The following is a 16,155-nucleotide window of genomic DNA, read 5'->3' as shown; positions in this document are numbered from 1 at the left end:
TAAATAAAATTTGCTGGGGTTCCATGGCCCATTATTCAACAAAGGTGCAATCCTGCAGTAGAGCATCCGTGATCATTTGACCTTGGCTTCAACTCGACTAGCAGCAGTGCGCCATGCTGTGCTTGTTCCAGCTACCCATAAGCCATCGCACAAGCATTCTATTGCGTCAGCTTCTGTCCATCGTGCTTACCTTGTAATTTTCAAATTGCCTTTATTTTCTGATGTAACTATAAGGTTTATAGTGGAAAATATGCCACGTAGGGCATTTGGGAAGGATATCGTGATTGGGTCAAAAAAAGCCCAGTAAGGTACAGCATTGATTCGGAATTTGTAAGGGATAAAATTAAGACAAAGGAGAGAAATTTCTTCAAGTTGTAAAGCACATTCTAGTGCACTTCAGTGCATGCAAAATAAAAGAAGCAAATATTCCAGCTAATTAAACAAACAGATTTATGAAACTGGTTGGAATAAAAAACAGCAGCCGCAGGATTACCTCTGGCCTCAACTTGCGAAGCACTGAGATTAATCTTTCAATTTAGTACCAAGGCCTGTTGCTTTTTTAGGAAAATATAATTTTAGAGCTAATTTTTGTAGGATATCATAGTGAAATCAATAAATGTTTTCACTTTTGCACTTTTAAAAAAACAACGATTAATCAAAATAGTAATTGACTGACTAATCAAATGACTAGGAAACCATTTGTTAGTTTCAGCCCTAGTGCAGAATTCTTTTAAAGAATGAAAATGGGGTATTGTTTGAGGATATGTGGATAGGGAATACAGTGCACTTATATAATGTAAAGTTGACTCACTCATTGACAAAAACATTATTTCCTTTTTAATTTAAAAGCTGACATTTGACAGGACTGAACATCTAGGGCAGTAGGCATCCACTAAGAAAGTCCTTTCAGTATATCAATATTAAGCTTACAATAGGAAAACTAAATACCCCAAAATCTCAAAAATACTTTGACTGATTTGACTAAGATTTGGTGACATTATACAGAAGAGACACTTTTTTTTATTTGTTGATATTTATTAATTTAATGTTAACTTACAAGTTCTGCTCTGCCCTTCGAGGTGGCTTTATGCAAGCTAAGGATGCAGCAGGAGTGATTGACAGCAGCACTAATCAATAAGGTGGACAGATGACTGAAGAGGAGGTGGTGTTCTATGCAAGAAAGACAGACGTAATTACATTTGCCATATGCAGTCAGGTGTGAAATGGAAAGTGATAGTTTAGTGAAGCTCAATGGTTAGCCAGCACTATAAAGCTGATGTGTGAGTGCCAGATGCTTTGCCTGTGAGTGTTATTGTTGATTCACTAAAATCAAAAAGGGGCAGATACAATATCAGAGGCAGAAGTGACATCCTTGGATTCAAGACAAGGTATAGGTTTAAACTTAATGGGTCCCCCAGGATCTACACTATTGTAATATACAGTCACATCTATGTAACTAGAAAGAGGACCCCCGCCTGCCCTCTGAAATCATTTACATTTACATACGTGTCAGCTTAGCTTGAGCAGGGCTGCTCCACCTCCCACCACCACTGTCCAAAACTCTACATCGTTTAAGAGGCCGCCAAAATATAGTACCATTCATTATTTTCTTCCCATTCAAGCACTAGAGAAAACAAGTCCAAAGGTAAAAACATTCAATTCATTGAGAGAAAGTATTTGCCCCATTCCTAATATCCCATTTTTGCCTACAAAATAACGAATGGCCTCAGACTTTTAGACCAAATGTAGTATTACAGAAAAGGAGATGTGAGGGAATACACAATTTGGTTTCAAAATTTCTTCTTTCTTTATTCTTTAACCAACACCCTTATCTCTCATGTAAAAAAGTAATCCCCTCTGAAGCTTCAGTACTTGGCTGCAGCACCTTTAATGGTAAAAATTACAACTAAATGTGTCCTATAATTTGATATCAGTATTTCATTTCAGTGCACGACATGTTTGTCATCAGGCCTACTATCCCCAAATTGCTCTTTGCATGCTTGATGCTTTAATTCTGATACATTGATAGGCTTGCCAGTGCCAACTGGAGCTTCCAAAGCACAGAGGTTTAAATACTTATGCAAGCACTAACTATAAAGTTTTTCTTCTTCAGTTCAATAACTACAGAAAATGGTTTTATTTTGACTTTGGAAATGTATTGTTACAGCATACGAGTTCACATTAAAAAAAAAAAACTGAATGGATAAATATGTGTACAGTTCTTTGGACATGCAGAACATTAGAACAATCTAGACAAGAACAGGCCATTCAACCCAACAAACCTTGCCACTTAATTGTTCTAAAATAACATCAAGTCGGTTTTTAAAAGTCCCTGAAGTCTTACTCTCTACCTCACTACTTGGTCACTTATTCAAAGTGTGTGGTTCTCTGTGTAAGGAAAACTTTTTGCAAAATTTACCCTTAACTCTTTCAGGGCTGATGTCGACTTTTGTCCAAATTCAGGGGTAGAGGACAATAATCAGCTGTAAACTGCAACGAAAATCGCCCCTTACATTTTAGTTCGACTCTCTTTGCTAGAAGGACAGTTACATAGCTTTGTTGATTTGACCTCGATTCCCTACACGTGTGTGAGTAGCGAAGAGCAAACAACCTCTACAATGGCATCGACATCTGGCGAGAGACCAAAGTGAATGTGCAAAGCAAAATACTCCACGGACGTTTCACGTAATTTCGTTAAATAGGACTCTGACTTGTCAGACTCCAAGTCTGATGCAAGTGGTCTGGAGAACGAAAGTGAGGTACCAGAATCGTCTGATCGGTCCCCGGCTGATGGTGGTGCTGAACACTTTTGTGTAGCTGATGTGCCTACGGCAGCGTTCACCTGGGAGGACCACCACTTATGATGACAAGAGGTACAAACCAGATTGCGTCACACTGCCACCCTCGCCACCCACCTGCTGTGCGAAGACAGCCAGGCAGCCAGCCCACCGTGCATTCCTGCTGACCATTGAGGCGCTACTGCCACCAGAGATGCCAAACATGTGCCAACAGCAGCCACAACACATAGCAACAGGCGTTTTATGTTGATTTATGTGGGAAACGATTGCTTTGTGTGCTTTTCAGAAAACTTAGTTCTTTGGAAAAAATATTCAGCCCTCAAAGAGTTAACAATTTTCCAACTGTACTTGTTTCATCATCTATGTTTGGCTCAAGTCAGGCCTCTGACCAGACTTTCCCCAAAACTTCAATATAGTTTCTTCCAAACCATTCATTTGTAGACTTACTATTGTGTTTTGGGCCGTTGCCCTACTGAATTACCAATTTACACTTTAGGTCACATACAGATGGTCAGGCATTCTTCATAAGAATACTCTGGTAAAGTCTGAATTCACAGTTCCTTCAAAAATGCAAAGTGTTCCTGGTCCTGAGGCAGCAAAGCATCCATACCCCATCACACTAGTACCCCCTTGTTTTATTGTAGCTATGATGTTTTTAGTGTCAAACACAAGACAAAATAGAACATACGGTGTCAAAAGAGTTCTGTCTTTGACTCTTCTGTCCATACAGCATTATTTCTAAAAGCCATAGGGTTGTGTGTCTATGGGGGGTCATCCAGGGTTTTCTTTGCATATGTAAGATGAGAGCTGTTGCTATTGGACACCAGAACGTTCCTCTTTGCTACTCCGATGAATCCCATTTTTTCCTTTGTCTCTCACTTATCGTGGAGTCACGAACACTGACCTTAGCTGAGGTTCGAGAGGCCCACTGTTCTTTGCTAATCCTTTGTGACTTTTTGAGTGAATCATTATTGGCCCTCCCTTGAAGACTCCTCAGTGTTCCTGATATTCTTCATTTGGCATTAATAGTATTTACTGCTGTGCAGTGAAGTCTCAGAGACTTAGAAATGGCTTTTTTTCCCCCTCAGTTTCTTCCAGAATTTCCTTTTATTGAGTAAAGGTATTCTTCTAGAAACTTTGTGGTGATGACTTCACTTTCATTGTAAGTGTCAGTATATGGTGAGGTTGGCTGAAATTACATATTGTCATAGTGAATGGCTTTAGATCTTTAGACAAGTATACAAGACGACAAATTTTCATTAGGATGGAGGCAAATACTTTTTTCCCACAATTGTGTACCGGTCTACTGATTGTTTTGTTATAATTGCTGTTGGTTGCTGATATAGTGCTACTGTCATTGGAAGGCCTGATTGTAAAAATCTTGTTATATTGTACTATGTGCACTTAGCCATAAATATAAACTTGGACTTTTATTCCATGAAAAATATAAAATGGCATCAATTAATATCATGATCTGGGTCTTCTACCAAGGATTTCATAGCAAATTTCTCATTGATATTAGTATCATATCTTCTTAGCCCCAGTAGTTTAAGATGGAGTCAGTTGTAATTCAGACGGCAAAATTGGAAGGTTGTGTGACTTTTTCATACAGTGGGTATAGAAAAGAATCCCCCCCCCCCCTTCAGAATATTCCCTTTTTTTTTTTTGCTTTACAGCCTTAAATGAAAACACACAAACCAATATTTTTTCCAGCTTTACTTACTCAATGCAATCTATAACATCCAAGTGAAAGATATCACAGCTACTGTTCAGAAGAATTTTAAAAAATCAAAAACAAGAAATACTGAGATGAATAAAGGATCACCCCCTCCTAAACTCAATCAGGCGTTAGTGCCCAGCATTTCCATTGCAGACCGTGGTTACTGGCGTCCTTCCACCTGTGATCAATTGTAATCAGTGTGATTAGTGAAGCTGTTCCTGGAGCATTCCTTTGCTTGGTAGTGCAACGGACAGCAGACAACTGACTAGGGGTGGCAAGCCACTTTCAAAAGATCTCAGGTATAGAGTTGTGGACAGACATAATGCAGGAGATGGATACAAACAAATCTCAAAGGCTTTATCAATCCCATGGATCACAGTAAAGTCCATAATAAAGAAGTGGCAAGTGTTTGGTACTACTAGAATCCTCCCTATATCTGGCCGTCCCTCCAAACTGGATGGAAGAGCAAGGAGGAAACTGGTAAGAGAGGTTACCAAGAGACCAATGGCCACTTTGAAGGAGTTACAGGATTTTTTGGCAAAGAGTGATCATTGTTAGCATGTGACAACAATTTCACAAGAGCTCCACAATTGTGGCTTGTTCAGGAGGGTCACAAGGAAAAGCCACTTCTCAAGAAAGGCCACATTAGGGCTCGTTTGAGCTTTGCTAGAATGTGCCTTGAAGATTCTGATGCCAAGTGGAAAAAGGTCTTATGGTCAGATGAGACCAAAATCAATACTATTTGGCCTCAATACCCAAATGGTACACCTGGCAGAAATCCAATGCAGCTCACCATCCACAACACACCATACCTACAGTAAACCATGGAGGGGGCAGCATCCTGTTGTGGGGGTGTTTCTCTGCCACAGGTCCTAGGGCAGAATGTTCACCTTTCAATGCGACAATGACCCGAAGAACACAGCAAAATTGACCACACAGTGGCTGAAGGAGAAAAAAGTGAATGTCCTGTGTAGACCAGTCAGAGCCCAGACCTAAATCCCACTGAAAATCTGTGGAAAGATTTGAAGATAGCAGACCACCAACGCTCACCATCCAATTTGAACGAACTTGAACAGTTAAACTGTAAAGAAGAGTGGACAAATATTGCTCAATCTAGATGTGCAAAGCTGATAGAGATGTATCTCAATAGACTTAAGGCTATCATTAAAGAAAAAGGAGGGTCAACAAAATATTGACTTTGGGGGGTGATCCTTTATTAATCTAAGTATGTCTTGTTTTTGATTTTTTTGTAATTCTTTAGAACTGTAGCTGTGATATCTTTCACTTGGATGTTATAGGTTGCATTGAGTAAGTAAAGCTGGGAAGAAATATTAGTTTGTGTGTGTTTTCATTTAAGGCTGTAAAGCAGAAAAAATAGGAATATTTCGAAGGGGGCGATTCTTTTCTGTACCCACTGTATATACATTTGTTCTCTCATTATTTTAACCATTTAAGAGATTTATATAATTTGAAAAAGCATTTTATTTTCATTAAGGATTGGAAAGCAATGGACAGGAAGTTGAATCCAAAACATTGTTCCCCACATTTTTGTTTAGTTCTTACTGTCACCTTAATGCATTGAAATTTTCTGTGTCTCTTAAGATTGCTCTGTGAAGCAGGTGGAGACAGTGTCACTACTTTTCTAACTGAAAATTATTGGCTTAGAGCATTGGAGTGAATTTGGTTTGCTTTGTTTTAGTCAGATTTCTTTCTAAACTTAATTGTGTGTCTTTTTGTAGATGTCCAAGAAAGCTGCAGTTTCTCCACACCTTTCTTTATCCAGACTTCCCTTCAGGACAGACTAGAACAGGCTCCCAATGGTGACAAGTCAACACCACCGGTTCTGACACCAGCGTCTGTGCACCTTACCTCTCTCCCTGTTGTGAAACTGATAAGGATTGATGATACTAACACTCAAAAAGAGTGCAATTCAAATTCAGAGGTTCTGCAAGTCTCCCATGGGCAGGGGAAAAGTTTCAAGTGCAAATTTAAGGGCAAGGGTAATCAACAGAACCATTCCAGCCAGACGCCACACAGCTGTCCTGACTGTGGAAAATGCTTTTTAAAAGCAGCCCAACTTCAGAACCACAAGAGAGTACACAATGGAGTGAAGCCATATTCTTGTCCTGACTGTGGAATGAAATTTGCTCAGATGTGCCATCTTCAGATACACCGAAGAGCTCATACTGGTGAGAGACCATATTGCTGTTCTGAATGTGGCAAACGATTCTCTTATAGTAATGATCTTCAGAACCATATAAGAATCCACACCGGTGAGAAGCCGTACTGTTGTTTTGAATGTGGAAAAAGATTTTCGCAAAGTAGTCATTATAAAAGGCACACGCGAATTCACACTGAAGAGAAGCCGTATGGTTGTTCTAAATGTGGCAAGCGATTCTCTGAAAAGAGCTGCCTTCAGATCCACATAAGAATTCACACTGGAGAGAAGCCGTATTGCTGTACAGAATGTGGGAAACGATTCTCACAACTGAGTCATCTTAAAAAGCATACGAGAATTCACACTGAAGAAAAGCCATATTGTTGTTGTAAATGTGGCAAACAATTTTCTGACAGTAGCACTCTTCAGGTACACTTGCGAATTCACACTGGAGAGAAGCCATATTCCTGTTCTGAATGTGGAAAACAGTTCTCGCAGAGTAGCCATCTTAAAACGCACAGAAGAATTCACACTGATGAAAGGCCATACTGTTGTACCGAATGTGACAAGCGATTCTCTGACAGTAGCAGTCTTCAAGTGCACATGCGAATTCACACTGGGGAGAAGCCGTACAGCTGTGCAGACTGTGGTAGGCGATTCTCACAAATTAGCCATCTTCCGATACACCGAAGAATTCACACAGGAGAGAAGCCATACCGTTGCCCCGAATGTGGCAAGGGATTTTCTGACAAGGGCTCACTTCGGAGACATTGTAGAATTCACACTGGAGAGAAGCCATATTGCTGTTCTGAATGTGGTCAGCAGTTTTCTGACAAGGGCAAACTTCAGAGACACTCTAAAGTTCACACTGAAGAAAAGTCAAATTCCTGTTCTCAGTGAGGTGAAGGGTTTTCTGACAAGAAGAGTCTACAGAGTCTTACAGAAATTTGCTTTGAAGAGAAGGGTGTTTGCTGATCTGACTGTGGGAAAAAATTCTGTACTGAGGGTAGTTTGAGAAACCCAGGAATTCACACTGGAGAGAAACTGGATTGTACTCTGAAGGATTATATACCAAAAGGTGTGACGAAGTTGCCAAATTTATTGACTGAAAAATATGACACCTATCAGCATCAGAGAGACATGTAATGAGGAGATATTGTTCACACCACTTCCAATGGCCAGAAAAATAACTGACGGAAAATAGGACGTTGTTTTTAAAGAGAACAAACATCTAAGAAACTCTAGATTAAGTTTCAGTCTCCAGTGATTACTCAGTAATACAAATGGAGGGACAAAAATCAAATAATGAGAAATGCAGTCAGAGCTATACCACGCCTGAAGCAAACCACCACAAGTGTACCAGTGTTTCTGGGATCCATATAACTCATTAAAAAGAACTTTTGTATATCCATCTAGACACCCTGTGAGTCAATATCCCTATAAAAGGAATCGTGACTAAAGAGTGAAGTTCATTCCTGTTTTTGACAGTGAGCACACCCAGCCATTTTGGAGAATTCAACCCCAAAAGAAACAAGTAGACATAATCCACATAGCTAACTGGGAAGAACAAAGCCGGTCTGGATGGTACTCCAATTACCATCATATCCTACAAGCAACTGGAGACAACTTAGGGATTATGTCAGCAGTTTATAATAAGCATGCCAGATATTAACAGCTCTAGAAAGTAAAGTTCATGACTCCTGAAGTGGAAGCACAAAGGAAATGAAAGTCAACAAACCTACATGCAACAAGAGGTTACGTTCATTAAAGCCTAAATGGAAGTAGTCAGGTCTTATAAAGTGGTCATCCGTATGCAACAAGGGAAATCGCAATATTTACACAAAACCACAAAAATGAGCTGAAGTTCACAACAGCAAAAATATCCTGCCTGGAGAACAGAAGAGAAGTGATTCAAGACTTTTCCCGAGACAGCCCACATAAGTTCTATCGATCATTGGCAGGAGCGAACTTGGAAGAAACTGAAGCTTTCTGGAGAAAGATATACAGAGCACATTATAAACATACTGGGGAGGCAAATATAGAAAATGAATTGTAACCTAAAGAAAAGTCCTTAGAGCTAGTTGGCTATGAATTTGACCATCTTAGAAGAATTTGGGTCCAACTGTCAAATCCTGAGCTCTGTGAAATGACCACAGCTCCAGTACTTTGCCCTTTTTGCCCATGCCAAGGAAGTGAGGAAGGTAGAAAGGATGATGGCAAGACAATGTAAGTTACTGGAGGGGTCTGTCTCTGGTGGACACCAGAGTGGCAAAACATAGAAGTTGTTAGTGATCTGTCCTAGCACATGCTTTGGTTTTTGACCCCAAATTGTAAGGAATGACACAGACAGACAAACGGAGAAAACATACTCATGAAGAAATGGAATGGCCTCAGGTAACAGCTTAACTCTTTCAGGGCTGATGTCAACTGTTGTCAAAAGGAGGAGTTGATGATGGTAATCAACTGTAAACTGTGACAAAACCAACTGTTTTAGTTGGACTCTCGTTGCTAGAAGGAAAGTTAGCTTTCTTGGTTTTGACCGAGATTTCCTTCTCTCCCGTGAGTAGCAAAGTGCAAACAACGGCAAAAATGGCACTGACATCTGGCAAGAGATCAAAGCGGATACGTAAAGCAACACACTCTGTGGATGACATTTTGCCTATTCTCTCTGAATTGGACTATGACTTGTTGGACTCCGATTTTGATACAAGCAATGAAAAATGAATGTGAGGTTCCAGCTTCAGCTGACTAGTCCCCAGCTAATCATGGTGCTGAACAGGTTCATGTGGCTGACACGGCTACGGTAGTGTTTGCTTGGGGGGACTGCCACTTAAGAGGTAGAAATCAGATTGCAATAGACTGTGACCATGACTGCTGGTACTGCTGCCCCAGCCAAGCGAAGACAGCCTGGCAGCATACCTGCCGCACGTTCTTGGCAAAGTGGCAGCAACAGATGTTTTATGTTGATTTCTGTCTGAAGCTATTGCTTTTCAGAAAACTGTTTTTTGGAAAAAATATTCAGCCCTCAAAGAGTTAAAAAGTCAAACCAATCTTTGAACCATTGCTAATTGAAAGACAGAATACCATACCTAACTTTTTGATTGAACATCTAACACCCCTCCTCCAAGATATGGCTAAATGAAAGAATGTGAAAGTGTGTCAAACGCAGATGAATGTGGAAAGATGAACCACAAGGCCCTAATCAAGAAAAATCTGTAAAGAGTACAATGATGGACCCTTAGGAGTGTTCTCATAACACAAAGCAAAATCCAAGGTATTAAATCAATCTTGCATTTATGATACATCTTTGGAATAATGGGCTTATGGCAGAAAGACCTACATAAGCCAGACAAGGACAATCAACAAATATACAACAATAAGTGCATCCCAAGAGCTTTTATCCCATGATCTGAATGTGGCACAGAATTGATTTAAAAATAGACAATACGCATTGTAGCATTTTGGTCCTCAGTGTTGCACGAATAACACCAAGACACCATTCTTTGTCAATCAAGGTTTTATTTCAGACAAACACCAAGGAGAACATCTCCGGGATGGCTTAAAAGTGCACTTCACATCCCAGTAATTCTTCAGATGCAGGGAAACACCACCACACAGTAGCCATCATCAAAATTGCTGTTCTGTAACGGAAAGGGATGACTCAAATCATTGTCCATGGTAACTTTGTAAGACATTTTACATTTCAGTAGCAGTGACTTTTACGGAGCCAAGAGTTCATATAGCAGTGGATCTAATAAGTTCAAAACAAGGTATGTTTTCTGAAAAGATGGTTTCCAAAAGGCAAAGTGGAGCTGTGTGACATTCTCCAAAGCTTCCCAGAGCAAAAGCACTGGCCTTCCAGTCACAAAAGAGATGAATTACATACTTGATCCATCCCCTAGATCAACATTTGGCTATGGCACACCACCATGAAGAAAAGGGTCCTAACCCATTCCCCCGACCCCCCCCCCCCAAAAAAAAATATTGTACATAACTATGAGTTGCTTTTTTCCGAACTTTCAGTGATGTTTGTAGGCACTTGTTGTATTATTTTGGCTCGGACTCTTTAAGGGCTTAGGTGACCTCAGTCTGCCTGTAGGGTCCTTGTCCATTCAGCATTTATCACAAGACCCATCGTTAATAAATCTGCTGAAACTGTTCATCAGGACTTGGAGGGAGGTCTGTGTTTGAGGGGAGAGTGTCACCCTTGCAAATGTACAGTTAGAACTGGACTGGGCACACAGCTCACTTCAGGTTCACGTAACTGCTGATGGGCCTGGCTGACCGCTGAGGAAAAAGGTAACAGCAACAGGCAGCAAGGGGTGCTCAAGGGGGACAATCATGCCCATCATGTTGGACAATCTAAAAAGATGACCTGTTGTCAAAGTTGTGTGATTATTGGATACTGAAACATTGTTTTTGGAGTAACGCTTTTTAATGGTTTATAATTTTGTTTCAAGCATTTAAAGCTACAGCTAAATACACACATTTCTAAACGTCTTTATCATTGTAAAAATGAAACTGTGCTTTTCCGAATACAGAACAAAAAAATAAATAAATAAAAGGTGGGGGCCAACTAATTAAAGAAGAATCGGAGATAAAATGACCGACTCTGAATCGAGAGGAATATGAAGTGTTCAGGCCCGAGTTTGAGAATCGCTTACTTCTGTGAAAGAATAAAGGGGTTGAAGGCAAAACCTTATTTTAAGGCACTAAAATAAAAAAAAAACATATATAATATTGTATAAATATAAATTTATAATTTAGTGTATTATGTATAATATATGTGTACAGTATATGTATGTACTATATATATATAATATATATATATAATATGCTACCATGGCTGTTCGTTTGTCTGTCCTCGATTTTAAATCACTTGTAGTTCGCAAACCGTTTGACCTGAAATTTGGTACACATATACTACGTGACGTCTACTAGCCACTTTCGGAGTGATGATTGACCTCCAAGGTTATTCCTCTTTTTATTTTTATTTTATTTTATTGTAGAATGAACTCTCTCCAGGGCAGCCATGTGGCACATGCGTACAGGCGCCGTTCTCATTCCTATCGCCATCGCTTCCTTTACCACTTCATATCTTAAATCATTCTTGAGGCAGATTGAAGAAGTAAGTGCCAGCTTAAGTGAAAAATTAAAGAAAATGTACTAAGTAGTTGCAACACAACACTAACTTAATCAGTTTTAACGCGAGAAGATGCAGACGAAAGAAGAGAAGAAGCAGGCCACTAAGGTGGAGAAAAGAAGAGCTGCTCAGGAAGCAGCAAGCGTATCAACCTCTGAGCAAATGAATGATAAACGTACAGAGAAAGAGGTTGACAACTAGGAACACTCAAGTCAAGTGTATTCGCCGTTACTGGTGTGTGTGTGTATGTATGTGTGTGTATATATATATATATATATATATATATAATATATAAATATCTGTCAGGTGCAGAACTTTGGCAGTGGGTGACATTTCAAGTTGCTGGCTAACATTACTTATGCCTCACAGTTTTTGCTAGAATTTCTGTCAGTTACAAGAGAGGAGCCTCTTCAGTTGTTAGTGAAGTCTCCCCTTGAGTACATTTATTGTGTATTCTTATCAGGGATACAGTAAATCGTCATTATTGTGATTGAGTTTTTATTATTTTATGCATTTGTTACTGGTTTTATACAGTATTTGACTCTGCACTTCATGTATTTAATGGTGTTTGGTGCGAAAGAAAGGGATCAGCAAGGATGGGGTACGTCACCTTACCTTTGACTTGTTTCTTTTACTTCTTGTGTGTTCCATTGGACAGCACTGTGAGATCTGACAGGGTAATAATTACAAGGCTTGGGTGATTTTTTATTTTTAATTTATTGTGCAGGCACCTTTATCCAAAGCGACTTACAAAGCAAGTTACAATATGTACAAGAATTATTAAAAGGGTCAGGAACCAAAAGCAACAGAGAACAAGATAAAATCCAAGCAAGTGGGGAGTACTACTACTAGTAGTGCTATATAGTTGTTGTGCCTTGTAAAACTATTCATCCCCCCTCGCTTTTTGTCACATTACAACCTAAATTAAATTAGGTTGTTGGGAGGTTAGGTCCATTTGATTTTTACAGCATGCCTACAACTCTGATTTTTTATTGGAACATGAACAACACCTAAGACAATAAAACAGGACTCCTGAGTGTCCATTGGTATTCACCCCCCAAAGTCAATACTTTGTAGAGCCGCCATTTACTGCAATTCCAGCTGCAAGTCTCCTGTTGAATGTCTTGATTAGCTTAGCACATCTGGCCACTGGGATTTTCACCCACTCTTCAACGTAAAACCCCTCCAACTCCTTCAAGTTCTATGGGTTGTATTGGTGTCTGGTCATCTTCAAGTCATGCCACTGATTCTCCACTGGATTGAGGTCTGGGCTTTAACTCGGCCATTCCAAGACATTTCAGTGTTCCCCTTTACACCACTCCAGTGTTGCTTTAGCAGTGTGCTGAGGGTCATTCATAGCCATGCTGGAAGGTGATCCTTCATCCCAGTCTCAAATCTTTGGCAGACTGAAGCAGGTTTCTTCAAGAATTGCCCTACATTTGCTGCCATCCATCTTTTCTTCAATCCTGACTGGTTTTCCTGTCCCCAGAGTATGATGTCACCACCACCTTCATGCTTCACTTTGTGAATGGTGTTCACGGGGTGATGGGAAGTGTTGGGTTTACGCCACACGTGGTATTTCCCATGCTGCTCAAAAATTTTAGTCTCATCTGACCAGGAAACCTTCTTCTATGTGTTTGGGGAGTCCACCACATGCTGTTGGGCAAACCCCAAATGTGTTTTTCTTATTTTTTTTCTTTAAGCAATGGCTTTTTTTCTGGCCACTATTCCACTCGCAAGCTTAAAGTGGTCCTAGGGAATCGATAATCCCATCTCCACTGTGAATCTCTGAAGCTCCTTCAGTGTTATCCTTGGTGTCTTTGTTGCATCTTTGATTAATGCCCTCCTCGTTCCGTTTGTGCATCTTGGTGGGTGGCCTTCTCCTATCAGGTATGTAGTTCCATCGTTCCAACAAAAACAATCTGCTGTTTCTCTAATTGGAAACCGTGGGTGAGCAAAACCACCTGGGACATTGTGAATGTGTGTACCATGGCTTACAACATGGGCTGGCAGACTGGAGACTATAGTGAGTACAAGGCTGCCTGCTACTCTCTAAGGAAGGGTGTGAAGAAGGCAAAGAGGTGGTACAAGGAGACCGTGGTGTCTGACTTTCATCTGGGGAACAGCAGCCCAATACGGACTTTAGAGGTAAACCCACTGTGTATGTTGACTCTTGTCTGGTTAACAACCTGAATGCTTTTTATGTGCAGTGTGACACCAACGGAGCTAATATTAACGTGCCAGTTATTGAGGATAATGGGACTGGCACTAGCACAGAGAAATGTAAAACTGCCAGAAAGGATCAGGTCAGGATGGAGTCTCCGGGCACATTCTTAAATCATGTGCTGATCATCTAGCTGGAGTGTTTGCATCCATCCTCAATGACTCTTTAGCCCAGCATGTGGTTTCTACTTTTTTTTTTTTAAATTGGTTACCCATACCGAAAAACAATAAACCCACATGCCTTAATGATTACCGCCCTGTAGAACTCGCATGTCTTGTCATGAAGTTCTTCGAGGGGATTATGAAAGACTCCATCTGCTCTTTCCCTCCAAGGGACTTTAGTTCACTCCAACCCTGACCTGTATTTTTCCACAACTTTGTCTCCCTTTTTTCAGTGCTCCGTCGTTGAGTTAGGGACCTTTCAGAACAGGCCTAATTATACAGACGTCAGGTGACAGATCACGTGACACTGTGATGGCACAAGGGTGGACCCTAATCAACTAATTATGTGACACTTCGTTGGTGCAGATCTTATTTAGGGGTTGTGCGGGAAAGGGGGTGAATACATATGCACTCACAACTTTCAGTTTATACTTCTATAAATATATATATATATATATATATATAAGTATTTTATTTTCATTCCACTTCAATAATGTGGACTACACTATTAAATCAATTACATCTCTAAATATATAAAATCCAATGTCTGTATGTCTCTCCGTTTTTCACGAGAGAACTACTTAACAGATTTAGATTTTTTTCTATAATTTGCTTGAACATTCCGGTTGATTTTGATAATTCTCTAATCACACTAAGTATAATTGTTCACTTGCCCTCATTCACTAGCCAGACTCTGGGCGTGTTCCTTACCTCTGCTTAGCTAGCGATTGAGAGAACTACTTAACAGATTTAGATTAGGCTTTTTTTTCTGTAATTTGCTTGAACACTCCGGTTGATTTTGTGACTTCTCCCATCGCGCTAAGTATCATAGTTGGCTTGCGGTACCAATTTATTAGCGCAAATCCGAGAGAGACTCATCTGGATGCGGGACGGGGCCCACCTCACTCACGCGTCTGCCTCGGGGCGTAACCTTAACTCCGCTTAGGTAGCGAAAAACAGGAAATGAAAATTAAGATTATAAAATGAAAATGCAATCTCTCTTTTGACTTTTCTTTTGCGACATGCACACGCAAGGATAATTTAAAAATTAAAGAAAATTACACCAATTTTATCTTCCACACACATAGGAATCAATTTTGAAAAATTTTAAAATAAAATTAAATCACCCTTTTGTCTTTTCTTTTTCCATACCCGTCTTGCTGTGTCAGTGTCACAGGTAAAATGAAAATGGATTTTTTTTCATGACATGCCAGAGGTGTGACCAGAACATCATGTGGGGGAGGGGGGGGGATATGGGGAGGCAAAAATATCCATCCATCCCCATTTTTGTAGGGGGGTCAAATAATAATAACAACATCCATCCATCCATTATCCAACCTGCTGAATCCGAACACATGGTCACGGGGGTCTCCTGGAGCCAATCCCAGCCAACACAGAGCACAAGGCAGGAACCAATCCTGGGCAGGGTGCCAACCCACCGCAGGACACACACAAACACACCCACACACCAAGCACACACTAGGGCCAATTTAGAATCGCCAATCCACCTAACCAGCATGTCTTTGGACTGTGGGAGGAGACCGGAGCACCCGGAGGAAACCCACGCAGACACGGGGAGAACATGCAAACTCCACACAGGGAGGACCCGGGAAGCGAACCCAGGTCCCCAGGTCTTCTAACTGCGAGGCAGCAGCGCTACCCACTGCGCCACCATGCCGCCCTAATAACAACATAGTTTTATATAACATATATATATATATATTGTTCAATAAAATTAACAGAGGCAATGGAACTTGTATTATTATTTTTGTGAACAAATATAGAACTACATCTACAAGGTAAATATCAATAAAGTCAAATGTATACAACATGTGAGAGCCAATCAGGTGTTCTTCAGGGATGGAGTTCTGGACAAATCTAATCACTACAGACAAATTCTCAATATTACAGCGATCCCTGGTACCATCACCTTTAATGCAAAGTTCCGGAG

General features: G+C 40.4%; 1 protein-coding gene across 1 annotated transcript in view; it reads left to right on the top strand.

The window, feature by feature from the left end:
- Nucleotides 1-16,155, top strand: part of LOC114667238 (zinc finger protein 271-like) — a 61,345-nt gene that overhangs the window by 15,312 nt on the left and 29,878 nt on the right. The window contains exon 3 of the mRNA XM_051927959.1: nt 6,258-7,488. Coding sequence (XP_051783919.1) covers nt 6,258-7,488 — 1,231 coding nt within the window. The remainder of the gene's footprint in view (nt 1-6,257; nt 7,489-16,155) is intronic.

This window comes from Erpetoichthys calabaricus, chromosome 1, assembly GCF_900747795.2.
Source record: "Erpetoichthys calabaricus chromosome 1, fErpCal1.3, whole genome shotgun sequence".
Lineage (NCBI taxonomy): Eukaryota > Metazoa > Chordata > Cladistia > Polypteriformes > Polypteridae > Erpetoichthys > Erpetoichthys calabaricus.
This window is presented reverse-complemented; position numbering and strand designations above follow the sequence as displayed.